Source organism: Bombyx mandarina, chromosome 15 (genome assembly GCF_030267445.1).
Source record: "Bombyx mandarina strain Sakado chromosome 15, ASM3026744v2".
Lineage (NCBI taxonomy): Eukaryota > Metazoa > Arthropoda > Insecta > Lepidoptera > Bombycidae > Bombyx > Bombyx mandarina.
In genome coordinates, this window is record NC_143221.1 from 6407027 (window position 1) to 6426870 (window position 19844).

At 37.3% G+C, this 19844-nt stretch overlaps 2 protein-coding genes across 2 annotated transcripts; both read right to left on the minus strand.

Annotated features, from left to right (window-relative positions):
• Positions 1 to 74: 74 nt before the first annotated feature.
• Positions 75 to 1083, minus strand: LOC114247144 (peptidyl-prolyl cis-trans isomerase-like 3). The gene is made up of 4 exons (XM_028180008.2): positions 851 to 1083; positions 652 to 750; positions 456 to 574; positions 75 to 272 (listed from the first exon to the last, which is right to left on the minus strand). Exons 1-4 carry the CDS (start codon positions 989 to 991, stop codon positions 146 to 148), a joined length of 486 nt encoding a protein of 161 aa, XP_028035809.2. The 5' UTR covers positions 992 to 1083; the 3' UTR covers positions 75 to 145.
• A 904-nt stretch (positions 1084 to 1987) lies between these two features.
• Sardh (Sarcosine dehydrogenase) lies at positions 1988 to 18649 on the minus strand. The gene is made up of 16 exons (XM_089733075.1): positions 18399 to 18649; positions 17944 to 18054; positions 17007 to 17149; positions 16620 to 16832; positions 15631 to 15754; positions 13069 to 13277; positions 11632 to 11815; positions 10912 to 11002; positions 9441 to 9693; positions 7741 to 7860; positions 7149 to 7291; positions 6279 to 6384; positions 5447 to 5595; positions 4430 to 4704; positions 3296 to 3462; positions 1988 to 2784 (listed from the first exon to the last, which is right to left on the minus strand). The coding sequence occupies exons 1-16, from the start codon at positions 18532 to 18534 to the stop codon at positions 2458 to 2460; spliced, it is 2751 nt and encodes a 916-aa protein (XP_089589201.1). The 5' UTR covers positions 18535 to 18649; the 3' UTR covers positions 1988 to 2457.
• Between the last annotated feature and the right edge of the window lie 1195 nt (positions 18650 to 19844).

Below are 19844 nucleotides of genomic sequence, written 5' to 3' on the forward strand. Positions count from 1 at the left end.
CTTTTTTGTTTAATTAGCACCAAACAAGTTATTGAGGTAATTCTTCATTCATTGGCAAAAGGATAAAAAAAACATAGTATGCACATTTGATTTATTTACTTAATAAAAAGTATTCCAGTCTCAATATGCAAGCCTATAGTCTTGATCAACCAGCTAATGGATTTGCATGGATTGTGACAGATGTGATCTTGGCTTCTGTCAGTGGTCTAAAAGATTTGGGGTTTACTGGCATCTTCTCTAAATCATCTAATGCTTCAAAACCATCGATTACCCTAAAACAAAGCAAAAGATTACCTAATTGTTTTACTCATTTATTGATCTGAGTACTTGAACAGAACACATTGTTATAATAGCTAAAAAATATCTTGAAATATTGTGTGTATTTCATTTTAAAAATAATGATTTATAACTCATATTGGTGAATGAATTTATCTCATTCATAAAGTTACACTAACCTTCCATAAATGGTATATTTTAAATCTAGATGAGGTTGTTCTCCATACGTAATGAAAAATTGGCTTCCATTCGTGTTTGGCCCATTATTTGCCATACTAACTACACCTCTTGCGTTATGCTGAAAAAATACTTAGGGATTATGTGTTTGAAATCGTTTTAAATCATGAGTGAAGATTTCAATTTTTTTTTGCAAACCTTGAGTTCATCCTTAAATTCATCTTCAAATTTTCTTCCCCAAATAGACGTACCGCCTTTCCCAGTTCCCGTGGGATCACCAGTTTGTACTATAAATCCCTGAACAAATAGAATTTGCATGGACATTTATTAACTTTACTTCATAACGACCCTTTACTCAATCTTTACAATACTACACTTATAAGATTTATTCAAATACCTTTATATTCCTGTGAAATAAACAACCATTATAGTAATCACTTGCACATAGAGCTAGAAAATTCTCACACGCTTTCGGACATTGCTCGCAATATAATTCAATCTTGATATCTCCGACATCTGTGTGCAAAGTAACTGCCATTGTTTCCAGATTATAACTAATTAATACAATTTTACATAATAAATATTTTGTTTAGGCAGTGTTATTTTTTTAAGTTAATATGGACAACTGACGTTGACGTAAAAAGACATTGACCAGTTGACAGTGACATTATTTGTATCGAATTGAAACGAAGGGGAAATGACTGTAGATTAAAGCATATTATACCTTGTTTCACACTAACATTATAAATGTGAAAATGACTTTGTTAAGCTTTCACGTCTTAACTACTCAGTGATCACCATGAAATTTTGCATATACGATGCTTAAGGGACACAAAAACATAATGGTCAGGATTTGGCATGGCAGTAGATGGCGGATGAACTGACGGCGTTCAGTCTCAAATACGTTGCGAACATCTGCGAGTGTAACGTTTTTGCTGAATCTACCAACGAATCGAAATCGCGACCCACTGATAGGAAACAGATTAGTGAGTTGTCCGCAGGTTAAGTCGCACGAGAACGGTGAACGGTGGTTGGAATGCCTGAAAGTACGGATTGGGAAGATCCAAAATGCCGCGCTTAGGTCGACGGCGGCTGTGCGTTGCCCCGTCATCTGGGTCGGGTAAGCAATTAGAGACGGCCACGATAAGAGGATTTAACATAAACGAACCCACCAGTATTGTACGAAGTTCGCGTTTATAACGCATATCGGAGCGGTAAAATTCTATTAATTATCTAAGCTTAAGACAAAATCTTATTTTTCATTCTTAGAAATTTCTCTTCAATTAGAAATCTTATATCTTTAAACGAGCAATTCTTGTATATAAATATATAATATATAATCTGAATCTCGGAAACGGCTCCAACGATTTTCATAAAATTTAGTATACACGGGATTTCGGGGACGATAAATCGATCTAGCTACGATTTATTTTCAGAAAATGTTGTTTTATTCGTGTTTTCAATAATCAACTTTATCGATAATCAACTTAAACATAAACTTTTTTTTTTATTGAAAGAAAATAGCAAGTAATATACCTAATATCAATATGTAATTCGTATTTAAATATAATTTCTAAAAAACATCGGTCATGCAGGACATTCATAAAAAACGGTCATCCTCCAGTTGCTCTTAAATGCCGAACGGATTCAAATTGATATTCAAATTTGTGGGAAAGAGACAACGTACTCTCATAAAATATTTATGTATATCGGCAGCATAAATCGCCGAAACATATTTCTGAGAAATTGAGTTTTATTTCTTAAGTATTCAGTGTATTCTGCATGGTTTTATTTCTTCAATAAATTTCAATGTGCGCATTGTACATATTTTTCAAAATTATAGTATTTTTCAATCACATTTAAGCCATTTGTTTTTACAAGGTTCGTATTAAGGTTATATTAAATTGTGTTAAAAAAAATATATTTCAAACATCAGTCACAGAACGTTACATTTATTTAAAAAAAAAACATTGTGCAAAGAGTTGTTGGTATGATACGTAGCTATTATTCACTGCCGCCAGCCCGTTCGTTTTGTCCGGCGTGAGGTTCGTGCGTGTTCTCATCCATGCCCTGATCTCCGTAGTTTCCGAGCAGCCTTTGCCCGTGAGGGTCGAAAGGGGATTTGAAGTGAAACGTCGCCTTGTACTTCTGTCCCATCACTTCTATCTCGTAGTTTCCCTCTTTCAAATACTCTTTGGTCACGATCGAGTCTTTGTTCGTAACGTAACCAATCCCTATTGGTTTGTCTAGATAGTGACCGTAGTCTCCGCGTCGCAGGTACCCGACCGGCACGCCGTTTCTGAATATAGCTTCGTGGCCGAACAAAGCAACCTGGAATTCGATTGCGGTGTTAGTCAGTAAATTCGAATAAATTCTATACATATTCCGAACTGTAATAATGTACTATAGTTTAAAATGCGCATTGTTAGCCCCGATATCGGCACCGTATGCTTAGTGCGAGTTTTTTAACGTTCTTGATAGCGTAAAAGTTAGCCCAATTTTATATGCAGTTGCAGCGCCCCTAGCGGCAAACGTACGCAAACAATCCCATTCCATACAAATATGAGCTAACTTTTACGCTATCGAGAACGTTAAAAAACTCGCACTAAGCGTACTGAGCATGCTTCATTCAGTTAACGGAAGAAAGATGGTTCGTTAATTGACACATACAAAAAAAGGTTATTTACCTACAAGTTCACGTAGGCATCATTAAATGCACATTCAACTTCTTTTTGTTTATAGCACTGATATATTATGGATTTAAATATTTTTTTTTTTAAATATTTAAATGTCGGTTGTTTAATTTAAATAAATTGGGTGTTGTATAACTCAGTTTACTTACTTTGTCGTCAAGTGTGAAGTAGCCATATTTCTTAGTTACGCCATTAGCGAGGGCCTTTGTTACGTACTCGTTTCCGATATACTCGCCACCTTTCCTGCAAGTGAAACCAAGGTTCGCCTCGACGGGGTTGTCGTCCGGTCTTAAATCAGCATTCCATAGATGATATCCTGGGAAAAGTTTATTATTTTGGTACATGTAAATATTGACGACACTTTTCAACACAAGTGTACTTTCTGTCTAGTACAAAGTGGGTTTCTGTGGGACATTAAAATTGATCAGTTCAGAGACTATCATTTTTTATTTAACTACAGATGCTTTAAATTATTCTTAACTAACGACCCGCCCTCGCTTCGCTTCGGAAACATTAAATTTTATTATTAAGATAGCTGAGTCCAGCGATGTTAGCCGCGGTTATTGTCGTAACGCTGGTAACGCCGCGAGGCGAAAATAGTCTAAAACAAGTGGCCTAAGTTACTCCTTATATCATCAGCGACCTATCAGTGAAAGTCTCGTCAAAATCGGTTCCAGAGATTAGCCGGAACAAACAGACAGACACACAGACAAAAATTGTAAAAAATGTTATTTTGGTATATGTACCGTATATATATTCATATGCATGTAGTAAAAAGCGGTTATTTCAATATTACAAACAGACACTCCAATTTTATTTATATGTATAGATTAGAAGCTTTTTTTTTCATGTCGCTTTCCTCGTACAACTACGTTCTCCATTCTCATTTTATATTAAGAAAACAAAGGCTACACCGCAATCGATAGCAGTCCGTCGGTCAACAGGACTTAAAATAAATTGATTGCATTGAAGTCAGCGGTTAGGGAACCGGGGTAAATTACCCCAAATGGGGTAAAATGAAATTTTGGGGGGAAAAAATGAAACTTTTGTGGGTAAAAAGTATATATTGAAGTGAAACTTCTTTAGAGTCGTTAAATTTTTAGTTATTGTTTTCTTTTCAAAATTATCATGGGGGCTATAATATGAAAAATACTAAAAAGAAGCGATTTCGTTTTTTTTGTTCTTCGCCATGAGGTAATATCAACTTACACAAAAATATTTTGGGGTAATAATTAAAAAAGTTCCCCGACCGCTGATTTAAGTAACCACTTAAATTCACTCACCCTTTTCAGCACTGAGAGAGGTCAGAGCCCTCCATCCTGCATTAGTCAGGCCTTTCGCTTTCCTCAGAGCCTGGTACACCTGCACAGCGTTCGCGGAGGGGATGTGCAGCTCCCAGCCCAGCTCGCCGGCCCAGGCCACGCGCAGTGCTCGGCAAGTGTAGGTCTTATTCTCGGGGGAATAAGGAGCTTTCGATACGTGGATACTCCGATGCGTGTTAAGAGGGAATGCGTCGTTCGATAGCCCTGCGTCTGTGTAGCGCTGGAGGATTCTTTGGCTAAAATTAAAATATTACCTTTATTCTGGTTTTTTATTTATTTTCCCGACCTATTCTAGTAACCTCGAGGGGTTATACTAGATTCTCCGATTGGGTAGGTGAGTTCACGGACTCTAACCTGAAGACATTGCTAACATTAGCCCTAGCAAGAGCAGTGTTTCGAAGAATCTACCACCGGATCGGAAACGCGACCCACTGAGAAGATCCGGCGAGAAACTCAATGGGCTGTGTCTGAGGGTTAATTTACTCGCTGAACCCTTCGTCGCCAGCGACGGGTTCGACGAGAGCGAGGACCGGTGCTTGGGGTACCTAAAAGCACCGTTAGTTGATCGGGAGGATCCGAAATGACGTGTTTAGGGCGTGTTTTATTAGCTGTCCTCTCGAACTACCCACGTACGAGAAGACATGAGCTTAGTAAAAAAGAATATATTTTTTTTTTATTAAAGTAAAGTTTGATTAAAGTATAATATATGTATATAATCTTTAATTACATCTAACTTTGATTGATTAAAGTTTCATGAGTAATTTTTATAAGTATTATTATAAAAATCAACATCTGGATCGTTGAAAAGAAAAAAAAACGAACGTTAATTTGTAATGTTTAATGATAAATTTAATGTTTTTTTTTTTAATGTTTATCTTTAACTGTGTACCGAAATACAGTGTCAAATCGTCCATCACATTTTAACTTTCTCGGTGAGACTAGGAGTATTATGGGTTCGAGTCGACTCAGAGAACCTACCTGTTAGGTCCTTGTATACTGAGGATACAAAGTTGTTTCGACACATCAGTGATGGTGGCCCTGAGTTTGTGGGTTTGCACGATCCGCCTCAAATGTGCTAACGTGTGGTTCGCGCTGAAACCGCTCGTCACCACGTAGTACCCTCGACCCTAGAATTGACAAAGAAAACAACATTTATTTTTTAACTTTGAACAGTATTTCATTAGGGCGACTCTCGTCAAGTAATTGGACATATTCACGGAAGATATTGTCGTAACTTAAATAACCCAACTTTACCCCAGAGCCATATATATAAAGATTCGATAGAGGAAGAGGTAGAACTAAGAAAAAATGGATGGATTTAAATAAATAAATATTTACTAACAATCACACCACGTTAACTGGTCCCGTGGTAAGTTCGTAAAGAACTTGTGTTACAGGTACCAGATAACGGATATAAATGTAAGATTTTTATTAATAAACATACATCTATTCAATATACATATCCATAACCCTGGAAAAGACATTTTATATTTATCATACAAATATCTTCCATTGGCCGGATTCGAACCCGCGACCCCCTTGTGTAATGACCATGTCACTTACCACTACACCAGACGGCCGATGGATGGCATGAAAGACGATATGTGTAAGAAGGGAGTGAGCGAAGAAATTGTATATGATAGAGGAGTATGGAAAGAGAAAACATGTTGCCCCGACCCCAGGTGACTGGGAGAAGGGCAGGTAAATGATGAGTATGGTAAAGAGCGATTTAGTCCAAAATGCAAGTTACGACATTTCCACTTTTTTCCATCAACATATAACCAGGAGAAGGATGCATGTCTGTACGTACTTTGAATATAGGTTCGTGCAGTTGTCCGCTGCCACCGTCCATAATGCTGACAGTGACATCGGCTTCGACACCGCCTTTGTCATTTAGAAGTAGAGAATACATCACCCTGAAACATCAAACCTAGATGAGGTTAGATAATCTTACAATAATAATGGTTTATTCTGATGAATAAATCAAGAGTTTAATTTGTGTTGAAATTAAATAAAACGAACTGATATGGGATGAAATAGTCTCACTAAAATTGTGGTTATTTACTGAAACATTTTTCATTTCAGCTTTTTAGAAGACCCCGAGAAGCCACGTCGTCCAGTGGCTTTGTTTTCATTTACCCACATTTGTGTACTTTAACAGATGCTATAAAGTTAATGAACCACCCTTATTATATATTTAAGTCTAATTTTTTTTCCTACCTATGCTGATAGCCTTGAGAGGCTATTTCAGCTTCGCCCTAACGTGTGTAGGTGAGCTCACGAGGCTCAAACCGGAGCGTTGCTAGCACTGACCCTAGCTAGAGCAGTGCTTCGCAGAATCTACCACCGGATCGGAAACGCGATCCACTGAGAAGATCCGGCGAGAAACTCAGTGGGCTGTGTCTATGGGTTAATTCGCTCATCGAGCCCTTCCTCTCAAGCGACGGGTTCGACGAGGACGGTGACCGGTGCTTGTGGTACTAGAAATTCCGTCGCCTTAGCAACAGAAGTCAACATAAGTACTTCAGTGCGCCACGTAGGGCACGCGTGGTCTATACGGTAGTCAAAGGGTTAATAGTGCTCAGTGGCGTGCTATCGGAGAGACCTATGTCCAGCAGTGGACTGCTTTAGGCTGATGATGATGATAACTGTCAAAGTGGGTTTACTTATCATAGAGTACCTTTCGTCTCGTTTAGTTAAGTCAGCCGTGAAGGCCAGGTCGGCGGTGCGCTGAGCGTCGGGTCCGGTCAGGTAGAACTTCCCGTAATAAGACATGTTGAACAACGCGGCCTCGTTCCGGCAGGCGAGCGCCTCTTTGCCGATCTACAATATCAACATCTCTATATAAATACCTACGTACAATCTACAATATGAACATCTCTATATGAATACATGAATACAAAACACAGTTAAGAGCTATCTTCTCATGTGTTCTTCGACTTATTAGCTTTTTATATTTGGTTCGTATCCACTGACGAGATTTAGTTTGATCAAATAAAATGTATGTAGTTGTTTTCATCAAAACGCCAATAACGAAGCAAAAAAGGAAATATAACTTATGTAAAGTTCAAAAAGAATCTAAATTTTGTGGTTTCAGTGATTACGGTCGAATTTCAATCGAGGAGCGCACATTACTTGTATTATATTGTTTAAATATACACATATTATTATATAGGTAATAAACACCAAGACAAAACAGACCCCCGGCGCTAATTACTGCACCCCTGAGTCAATTAATCGAGATATAAAACAAAAAAAAAACCTAAGCTTACCAAATCGTGATGCTTCGAGAAACCGAAAGTGTATTCTCCCTTCAAGATGTCTTCGTAGCGTTGGTCGATGTTCCTCGGATAATCGTTGGTACCGCCCCAGTCATACTGCTGAACTCTTATCTGAAAGCGTTCAAATATTCTGTGACTGTGTGCATAGGTAATACACATAAATTGGTTGCTGTGTGTGTGTGTGTGTGTGTGTGTGTGTGTTTGTGTGTGTGTGTGTGTTTGTGTGTGTGTGTGTGTGTGTGTGTGTGTGCGCGTGCGTGCGTGTGAGTGTGTGTTCTTTTTAGTTCCTCTCTTCAAGGCTCTAAAACTGCGATTCTTTAAGACAATTTTTTTATGGAAACTAACGACTTCTTGTAGTGGGTGCCCATAAACTTATATGTTGTTAAAGTTAAGGTATTTAATTACTGTACAACTAAACACAGAAAATAAAAAATCATACTAGTATTTATTTGTTATGGATAAATTGATTAAATTTTATCAATTTGTGGTTTCTGAAAACTAAAAAATTCCTTAGCTAAAAATAAAATATAGAATAGGTAACATGTTACTGCCATCTACACGAGCAATGAGAAACTAACCGAAGCGAAGCCATCTAGTGGTCGACGCCCGTTAACATTTTTGTTGAGTGCTTGAGTTGCTTATCTATAACTAGTTTATGAGTATTATCTATGTCTCTCTTTTCTATTGCAGAAGAATATAAATGATAAGTCTGGCCGTCGTTTCCCTTACTTTGTTTCCTACTAAAGATAATTTGATGTATAAGGTCGTGTTTACTTTAAAACGAAAACAGATATTTCAATTTATGGGTTTCAGTCATTTTATTTTCATAAATCCTTTCCGAACAATAATCACATAGATATCTATAATAAAATCTGGTATAGCTCGATTTCGAATCTCTTATTGTACAAATGTTTACAGTACACTGATGTTTTGATATTTGGGTCTAATCCATAAGGAGAAGAGAGTAACAGAATACGTTGATGTAAACGGCAGATTTGTAAAAACATATTGGGTGCGCAATTAAGATCTCGGTCAATAAATGACGGCAGTAATAAATGATCTAACACACTGAAAACCAGTACTACCAGAGCTCGGATATATGGTAAACCGCTTTGACACATTAGTGATTCTGTTGTTGCGTGTTATATGTGTTTTTTTTTTGCTTAGATGGATGGACGAGCTTACAGCCCACCTGGTGTTAAGTGGTTACTGGCGCCCATAGACATCTACAACGTAAATGCGCCACCCACCTCGAGATATAAGTTCTAAGGTCTCAGTATAGTTACAACGGCTACCCCACCCTTCGAACCGAAACGCATTACTCCTTCACGGCGGAAATAGGCGGGGTGGTGGTAACTACCCGTGCGGACACACTTTATTGTATAACACACATACACACACACACACAAACACATACACAACACACATATACACTCACACGTACGTACTATATTCTTACAGATCGCTCTTCCTGGTTAACTTACTTACCTGGTGACCTAGCACTGAACCACTGACTTTTGTAACACAGGTTTTCCTAGCATAAAAGTCAGGGAATATTGTTATTGTATACCTCATAAAAAAGCCATGTATTTTATTATACTGGTGTTAAGAATTCTTGTACGTGTTTGTTTTTAAGAGGCTTGAATAAAATATTATTATTATTAATGATGATGATGATTACTGAATCTAACCTTTTCCCCGGGTATATAGAAGGCGGGTCTCTCCCAGCCGGCCCTGGCCTGCATGACGGCTCCGTCGTCGACCAGCTCCTGGTGCAGCGCGTCGTGGCTGGCGTCCCTGCCCGCCAGCTTCTCGTCGTTCGGGAAAACGATGTTGTAGTTCCGGACGTACGACTCGTGGCTGCTCTCGCGCATCCAGTGCGCTCTCGACATTTGCGCGGGCGTGAAGCGACGTATGTCAAACGAGAACATGTTGTAGTGCGGCCTGATGGTTTAACACAAAAATGAAAGGCGCCCAAGATATTTAATCGACTTCAAAAAAGTAGGCCGTTCTCGATTCGACTGTTCTTGTATGTGTGCTACCGCGAACCTATCCTCTAAGTCAGTGATAGGCAAAGTAGGGCCCGCGGGTCAACTCTGGCCTGCGGAAGTATTTAATTCGGCCCGCCGAGAGTCCATCCATCCTAAATATTCTAGTCAGCATTTTGGCGCCTAAAATAAAATCTGACGTTTTTAATTGAAAATCTTCAAAGTTTTAATGAAAGCTCCAATTCGTCAGGGGTGTTTTGAGCTTTCATTATCTCATAATTAACTTGCCATTATTATAATTATCTCGGCAGTCTGTCACAGGTATTAGTTTATTTATTGGAAAAAAACATTCTTTTCACCTATCTATCACACGCCTCACGTCTCACACGCCTAACAAGGCGTAAAAGTAAAAGGTATTTTGTTTATTAAAAAGTTTTAATACAAAATGCATTTTTTCTATAATTCTGGCCCTCCTCTAAAATTTATTAAACTTTGTGGCCCGCCATTAAAAATGTTTGCCCACCACTGCTCTAAGTGAAACGATTATGGTTTTTTTTATTTGAAACCGAATGTGTGTCATTGATTTTTTTATTATAATTACTTTATAATTTTATAATTATTAATTCAATTATTAAATATTTTATAAATTATAATTATAATTGACTTCTTTGTTGTATCATTCGTGTATTCATTGTTGTGTGTATAAAGTGTAAAATTAATTGTTATTTAAGTTTATTCATTAGGCCTATTATTTTTTTGTTTTTATACTACATATTTTATTTTTGTTCTGTTTTGATTCATTTTATCAAAACATAATACCGTCACTATGTAAATTCATGAAAAAATAGAATCAGAAATAATACGACACTAAAGGTTATCGTTTTAAAAACAAACAACATGTGAAAATATTGAGAATAAACATTGGTTTAGTTACATTGTCCAATAATTATGTTCATCGTTTTAGATATTTTATTTTATTAGATGGTTGGACGATCTCGCGGTCCGCCCGGTGTTAAGTGAGCACCGGAGCCCATAGACAGCAACAACGTGAAATTAACGCAAAAATAAATAAACTCAAGCTCACAATACGCTTTATCGCTGTTGTTTTTTTTTTTGGAACTCTTTTACTGCGAAAGAAACCTATCATGTGCTATGAAATGTTCTGAGTACCCACCTGCCCTTAGTGATCCATTCCGCCATTTGTATGGCGCAACCAGCGGAAAACATCATGCCGGCCGAATTATATCCGCAGTTGTGGTATAAACCTGCATGTTTATTAACGAAGCATTTTTAGGTGACATTCCAGTCAGCCTAGTAAGCTGACACAAATAAACCCTTTTTTTTACTAAAGAGAATATCGCCCAAATGCCCCCTAATTCTAAGCGGTTTTTTTTTTGCTTAGATGGGTGGACGAGCTCACAGCCCATCTGGTGTTGTGGCTACTGGAGCCCATAGACATCTACAATATAAATGCACCACCCACCTTGAGATATAAGTTCTAAGGTCTCAGTGTAGTTATAACGGCTGCCCCACCCTCAAACCGAAATGCATCACTACTCCACTATCACTATCACAAAACAATTGAGATTACAGTTTGAGGCCAGAGATTGGCCCATCAGGCCGCTTGCTAATACGTACGTACAGTCATAAGTTTCGGTTTGAAGAATACCACACTGATAGTATATAGATGTGGATCCGTGGGGGTAACTACCGCCATCCTACCGATTTAAAGCACTTTGACCACTCTAGTAACCACTTAACGCCAGGTGATCCATCGGCTCGTGCGCTCGTCAAACTCAACTAAATTGCAAACACTCACGTCTTCTTTTTTACAACGATTCTGCCAACGAATGAATAAGTTTTTGGATAACCATCGCTAATGATAATCTCTTACCAAAGACGTTGGTATCTTCTCCCAACAAAGGTTTGTGGTCAGGCGTGAACGACTCTGGACCGCATATCGTACTCTTGATCCCCGTCGTCCCGAGCTTGGGACACAGAGACGTGGCGCTTTGCATATGAACACCGAACACATCCCAGTCCAGTTCGTACAAGTGGAACTGCAGATTGTCTGGTACCTGTAAAAAAAATTGATATTTTTTTATTGCTTAAATTGAGGGACGAGCTCACAGCCCAACTGGTGTTAACTGGTTACCGGAGCCCATAGACATCTACAACGTAAATGCGCCACCCACCTCGAGATATAAGTTCTAAGGTCTCAAGTACAGTTACAACGGCTGCCCCGCCCTTCAAACCGAAACGCATTACTGCTTCACGGCAGAAATAGGCAAGGGGGTGGTCCCTACCCGTGCGGACTCACAAGAGGTCCTACCACCAGTAAGGCTTAATCCAAAATTCTTGTTTTTTGGTAAACGCCAAAAATTTAATTGTACTATTGTAGTCTGTCAGTTTCGATTTTAATACTTTAAGCCTTAAAGCCCATACCTTAAAGTTTAAAGTATGCGCTTGATTTAAAAGAGACGGAAAGTGTGCTTTGTCCTTTTTCAAATTAAAAACTTACTTTTATAATTTGATAGAAAACATGTTTATAAGTCGTCCAAAATACAAAAGTATTTTTTTTTAAATGATTATCTTAAGGCGTTTCATTTCTAAAGGTGCGATAGATACACTCTTTTATTTTTCGTACGACCATAGAGACAAAATCTTTAGGCGTTAGGCATGAGTTATTTGTGAAGCTAAATTAAAATCCTTTTTGATATGCCCAAGCCCAGAGGACATAGTATAGAAAAAATTAAATAGTAGCAGCTCTGTCACATAAAAAATCAGTTAATATATAAAACGGAAACGTACTTAATTACGTTATTAAGAAACAAAATAGGTTATTAACAAACAAAATATGGTAAATGTTTATTGAAAATATTATTTCTTAATTAAGTACGTTTACTTGTACTTGATTAAGAAATATTATTTTCAATAAACATTTACTGTATTTTGTTTGTTAATAACCTATTTTATAATTAATGGTAAAGTTATATTAATTACTTTTTCTTTTAAAACCTTCATTTAACATACAATTATTTATAGGTCAATATTTTATTTAAGGACCGAATACAATGCAAGAATTTTATAAGTATGCTCTAATTTCCTGACCAGTATGAACAGAATAAAAAAAAATGTTAGAACTACATATATGACTGCAGAAGCTAATAAAAATTTTATCGTAAAAATTTAAAGAAAATAAATTGTTAGTTCGGTTTGTTATTTAAATATATCTTTTTTTAATCTATGTACATGCTTAAATGACTGCAGAATCTAATTCTATTCCAATTTTAATTCAAAATTTTATTGTAAGCTACAGCTCTTCTATTACCTGATCTAACATATGTGGGTTTCCCTCGTAACCTCCAACGCTGCAGGTTTCCCCTTGCACTTTTATATATAAGCTCGTGTCATGATCCCTGATGTTGGGTCCACCTCTTATTTCAGGGATAGCTTCGCACACTATATACGCGTGTTTGAAAGGTATCAGTGGCAATGAAGGTACTCCCGCAAACCTGGCTACTCTTGCACCCCAAGCACCTGATGAAAAAAAAATTGTTTTTATAATATACAGGCTCGGGTGGCAATTTTACACGCGGGAGGAAATGTCCAACTTTTCTCCCTTGGTGCACAATGTACTATTTTGATATGCACAAGCCCAGAGGACATAGTATAGAAAAAATTAAATAGTAGCAGCTCTGTCGCATAAAAAAAATTAGTATCAGTTAATATATTAAACGGAAACGTACTTAATTAAGTATTGCTTAGATTGGTGGACGAACTCACAGACCACCTGGAGTTAAGTGGTTACTAGAGCCCATAGACATCTACAACGTAAATGCGCCACCTACCTTGAGATATAAGTTCTAAGGTATGGTTGTCTATGTATGGTTACAAAGGCTGCCCCACCCTTCAAACCGCAACGCATTATTGCTTCGAGGGAGAAATAGGCCGGGTGGTGGTACCTACCCATGCGGACTCACACGAGGTTCTACCATCGTATTTTCGCTATGACTATGGTATTATATGAAAATATCGATTTACTGAACCTATTCACGTGTCAACTATTTTATACTAATGCTACTGTGACAGAAACCTTTGCTAGAGCGCTAAACATGATATAACTCTGATATAAAATTATTATGCCGATAAGCTAACTAACACCGTCATCTGTTAGAAACCTTAGAGTTCACGGGTAATAACAATTCTTTATCATATTTGAAACAAATATTTACAATAAATAAAAATGGTAATTATAAATTGAGATAAACTATCCTATTTCGCAAGTTGGACTAAACTACATACGGACTAAATAATATTAATAATAATAATATTGGTTGTTTCCAAGTAAGTATCAGTTGAATGGAATTTTACTGGTGGTAGGACCTCTTGTGAGTCCGCGCGGGTGGGTACCACCACCCTGCCTATTTCTGCCGTAAAGCAGTAATGCGTTTCGGATTGAAGGGTGGGGCAGCCGTTGTAACTATACTGAGACCTTAGAACTTATATCTCAAGGTGGGTGGCGCATTTACATTGTGGATGTCTATGGGCTCCAGTAACCACTTAACACCAGGTGGGCTGTGAGCTCGTCCACACATCTAAGTTATAAGAAAAAATAAAAAACTAAAAAGAATGTATAGTAACCGGCAAACTTCTTGAGCAAATGACCTTGACTGCGCAGAACCGAATTTTAGATCACTTTGGTGGTGAGGGTGAGGCGCGACGGCAGGGGAAAGCGTATCGAGCGCGTTATTGGTAGATCAGTCGAACCTTGCGTCCCGCACCGCGCCCTCGTTCCGCTTGCTCCCAAAAGTACGCTTGCGTACAGTGAAAAGTCTATCGTTATTAATCGTTAAGTTATTTGTTATAATTGCTTGTTGACTTTGTTGCCATTGCTATTTGTTGAGTGTTTGTTGATTTTTTATAAAAAATACACTATGCCGCGACAAACTGGTGTAGTATTCAAAAGAAAGGGTAGAAAAATTGTGTACGACGTATATTGCTTCATTATAAAACAGGGGAAGAATGATATGGGAAAAAGTAAAATAGACTTCGGAAGCAACAAAAACATCCGTGAGTACTGTTAGGTGCATTATTAACGAAGCTAAAGGCTCTGGCTTGCTCGCCGTGTTTCGGACTCCGGGTAAGAAAAGATCAGGGAAGAAGAAAGTTACCGGAATGGATAGTTTCGTTCAATCTGTAATAAAAATATGTAATCATAATAACTACATAACAAGCAGCGAAACTCCGTACCGTAGAAAGGCTTCGAAAAATTTAAAGAAGATATAAATTTTAATGGCTCGGTATGAAGTTTACGACGAATTATGAAAGAGCTAGGCTTCAGATGGAAAAAACAGAACATAATCGGAAGCTGATAATTGAAAAAAGTTACATTCGATTACTACGAATCGAATATCTTCAAAAAAATAATTAATTATAGACAAAAAAGTAGACCGAACCGACCGAGTTGTAAACTACACCGATGATCCCTATGTCGACTCATCACGATGATAGCAACTCGGGTGATAAAAACAGTGATGATGATGGTCAAGATTATGATAACGAAAAAAAAATTACAAATACCAGCTTCGCTTCAACTGAACCAAGACCTGGCAACAGCTCTAGTTTTGACTTAATAGAAGGAATATCTATTTTACCCCAAGATTAAATTATTACAATTATTAACCTATATTTTTTGTTGATGTTCTCATAAATATATAAATAAATACATATGTTGATTTTAATAATTTAATTGCATTATGACGCAGAGTAAATAATGTTTTTGCACGTGAGTGTACCATGCGCAAACTTACCCCCACTACGTCAACAAATGCTCAAGAAGTTTGCCGGCTATTATAACTTAACTCAAAAATCAATATTTCTACACACTGACCTCCACAGTTCACCACGCATTTGGTCTTAATGAAACCTCGGTCCGTGTGTACCCCGGTTACTTCCTTATTCCCGAGCAGGTTGTGCGAATAATGAACGTCAACAACCGGACAGTCTTCGTAAACCTAAAACATAACTACAATATTAATTTATTTTAAGTTCATCTCGTGACATATTATTATGGCAGTGGGGCGTGGTCGCTAACAGCGGGCCTTGTCACAAGGCTCAAAACTCAAACAGTAATGGAAAGGACAATGCTCGGGGTTGGAAAACCATTATTACTTATATAGACCCAAGGATTGCGAGGTTGAAGTGGCAGTGGGCAGGACACATTTCTCGTAAAATAATATTAACACATGTAATAACCTGTCACTCTTCAAACGAGGCTTGTAGAGAGTACTTAACGGTAGGCATTGCTGACTAGGGAGGAAAAGTTAGACTTTTTTCCCTGTACAGCGTGACGAAAACCGAACTTTCGGCGTAGGTAGGAGAAAAAACTATATACTTCTCCTACCTATGCCGAAATATAGTTTTTTCTCCTACCTACGTCTGCTCTCACGCACCTAAAATTCTCCGCCATTGTTGTGCTCGGGTAATTTGCAATATTGTGTTTAGTGTAAAGTGAAATAAACAAAATGCAATAAAATTTAATACTGAAGTATTAAACAAAGATGAGTTCATCGGTTCTTATTCAATTAGTAGTAGTTTATTTGAAAATTTAAAAAAAAACAGTTAAATTGTTTTTTTATGAGTACGGGGGGGATCCGCCCCCACTACCCCCGGACAGCGCTTCGCCCCTGGACCCGGGTTCGGTACTCCACGAACTTTCGGCTTGGTAGGAGAAAAAATAGTATGTGCACCGCGGGAAAAAAACGCAAGACATCTCATCCCGCGTGTTTGCAATTTTACACGCGGGAGGAAATGTCCTACTTTTCTCCCTTGGTGCACAATGTACCTACTAATACGGTATTCCAAAATATAAATACCTACCTTTGCACCGTTCTTCTTAGCAACTTTGACAAGCGCACTGCAAGCCATCGCCGGATCGATAGTACCGTCTTCCGTTGCGTAAAGAGCCATTTTGAACGCTGATGGGTCCAACAGTGGAAAGATTTTCTGCGCTTCATGAGGGTCCAACACTTCACTGGGGATTCCCATTGCTTTACCCAAAGTATGAAGACGTAAATACTCTTGTGTACGAACCTACATATAGTATTTATTATTTAGTCAGTGGCAGAGAAAAAATAAAAGAGAAATAATTTCAAAAGTATTTAGGTAACAAAGGTACTGGATCCTCTGGTAATAAAGGTAAATTGGGTCTCCGGACCCATCTTAAGCCATCATAATGCATTATTACCTAGTTAAATTTTAACTAACCGTGCTTCTTGATATGAACATGCCTCCATTGTTTATCCATCCGGCGTAATCGTCTACTTCTTTCGCGAGCGCGCTGTATACAGTTCTCGAATCTCGAAGCAATTTTACTTCCAAATCGCACGGTCGAAGGGACCATACCATTCCTATACAAACCCTATATATAATACGTAATTCCTAGTATTCTTTTACTAATATAGGTTCTATCAAAAATGGTATCTAAGCAGAGCAGTTTAATATAAATAGCTGTTTTGTAAAACGTCATTTTTTACATTTGTCTCTAAGCAATTGCGTTTAATAAATGCAGAATTCTAAAGTATTCCTCAATTAAATATATCCTTAATTAAAAAGAAACATTTAAATCTATAGGATTTAAAGCTGTGTGAGAATGAAATAGAATGTTTCTAAATGTTAACTTGGGCATTTTACGTGAATCACAGACATGTCTAATTAATTATAGAGAATTAAAATCTACATATCACATCATAATATCAATTATGATTGTCAATTTATTTATTATTGAACAAGAAATACTAATAAAAAAACAAAGGAACGTTTCACATTGACAAAGAACAAACAAATCTGTTCATCACAGAATATTTGCCCGATGTGGGAATAGAACCCACGACCCTCGGCGCACCAGTCAGGGGCGCGAACTACTGGACCAACCAATCAGTCATGAATATTAAATGCATAATCAAATGAAAATAAAAACGTGAGATTACACCGTTTAAAGTTTTAATTAAATTACTTGTAGCTAAATCGTCGTTTTGTAACAATAAATATTAAAACATTACACAAACTGTCGCTACACACAGCAACATTATCTAAACCACTAAAGCCAATAAAAAATATTGATTTGAATTAAATCATTGTCCTAATTTATACGTCCTTCTATCAATCGTATCGTTACCAATAATAGTAATTTACGAATACGCACCGGCGGTGTGCCATGTCGTTCCGCTTGTTAATTTAGCTCTTTCTAATAAAACTGCATTCACGCCTCGCTTCGATAGCTGGTAGAGCGTGTTACAGCCCGCTATGCCACCCCCTGGAATATTATGACGTCATTAATGTAGATTCAAAGGTTTTTGAAATCGCCTTATCTTCCTGTCCTATAACGCAACCTCTTGAGAAACAAAATTGAACTTCGTACACTATCTGACCGGCAGTTGACATATTTATCGTCCCAATTTGGATAGATCACTTATACACATTATTATTGTCTGAGCATCAAGATCGCGCAATTGTTTAAGTATTTGTATTTTTTTTTTCATTCCAAATTACCTTCCGACTCCCGTTACAATTTGGTTGAGTATTAATGATTTCACATAAAGAAATATCCGTGTGAATATTAATTTAAAACTTAAGTTGATGTCACAAAATTACACTCACCGATAATAACAACATCGGCCGACGACACGACCTCATCTTTGGAGCCGGCGCCACTCGAAAATCGTATCGTATTGGATCGTTTTAGGAAATTACTTGCTCTTACCCTAACGCTGCCGTCTCGTATGACTTTGAACATTTTTTTCGGAACACTAAATCGAATACGCGGTCACTCCCGGCGCGATTGATTGAAGAATGTTTTGTGATGTATTCCCCGAGGGCACAACGAGAGACTGATGGCGGTGTCATCTGCGCTATCTCATGCCTAGCAAGTCAAAGTTCAAATCGATGTAATTTATTTATCGCCCCTCTATGTTTTCGGTTCAAGATTGAACCGGTGATAAGTGGTGGCCAATTGTTTATAAAAAAGCGTTTGACGTAATTATGAAGTTTTAATTAGATTATGTAATATATTAATCCTGTAAATATAGACAATTACTGAGAAGTATTCAACAATTTTTTACGAATTCATTTCTACAAACTAAAGAAAACACACACAATTAAATCAAGACATTTAATAACATATTAATATTTTTCATATTTACACAACTATAAACTTAATAACTAATTACACGTTTGTCACATATTTTGAATAATACGTATTATAAGACGTTTTCAGTGCACTTTTAATTTGTCTAGAGTAAATATTAAAAACATTTAAATTTTTCGATATGAAATACGAGAAAATGACCTAAATAAAAATGTGTTAAAAACTTAAGGGTTTCTGATAACAAAAATACTTTAGTTTAATAATAAATATCTTTAAAATAATGTATACATTTCTTATTATGGATATTTCGAAACGTACCTAGAGTATCGGACGTACAAATTACGTAGGCTGCTAAAGGAGGGAGCCACTTACTACAGTGAAATAATTAATTACTGGTGCAGTGCACTACAAGTCCGTACCATCATCTTGTTTCTGCCACTAAGCAGTCCTGCATTGAGGCTTCAAGGGTTGGGGGCAGCTGCTATACTCTGCTATAATGTACAAGCGAGACCTAATATCTCAGGAAAAGAGGTTGGAATCACATATTTTTGGCTATGGGTTCCGTTAACCGTTTCACACCAGATGGAAGCCCTCCTGGCTGAGCCCGTGCTCGTCCACCTATCTTGGTTAAACTGGAGAGGCCTCCGGACCAACAGTAATCCTTCCTTCATAAAAAAAAACCAGGTGGGACATGAGCACGTTCACTAATCTATACAATAAAAAAATTATGACCAAAAAAAGATATTTTCAATTCTCACAAGTAGTTAATGTGATTAACAATAAATTTAGAATTTATTCTTGCCTTTATGTTCCTTATGACTTAGATGTTTAGAAAATATTAAATAAGGACCGAAATTAATCCGTAAATGTAACGATCAATACCTACGTACATATTTGAATATCAAAATCTCGCTTTTTTTTCAATTCATAAATCCATCCTAAACGTATTTGGTTTGTGA

Excerpts from the sequence above, each read along its gene's own strand:
- LOC114247144 (XM_028180008.2), bottom strand. The coding sequence starts at position 991 with ATGGCAGTTACTTTGCACACAGATGTCGGAGATATCAAGATTGAATTA. Across the intron at positions 751-850 it reads TATTTCACAGGAATATAAAG|GGATTTATAGTACAAACTGG; the intron begins GTATTTGAATAA and ends CTATTTGTTCAG. Across the intron at positions 273-455 it reads AAATATACCATTTATGGAAG|GGTAATCGATGGTTTTGAAG; the intron begins GTTAGTGTAACT and ends GCTTTGTTTTAG.
- Sardh (XM_089733075.1), bottom strand. The coding sequence starts at position 18,534 with ATGTTCAAAGTCATACGAGACGGCAGCGTTAGGGTAAGAGCAAGTAAT. Across the intron at positions 16,833-17,006 it reads TGTTCATATCAAGAAGCACG|GTTCGTACACAAGAGTATTT; the intron begins GTTAGTTAAAAT and ends TACTATATGTAG. Across the intron at positions 9,694-10,911 it reads GAATGGATCACTAAGGGCAG|GCCGCACTACAACATGTTCT; the intron begins GTGGGTACTCAG and ends TTAAACCATCAG.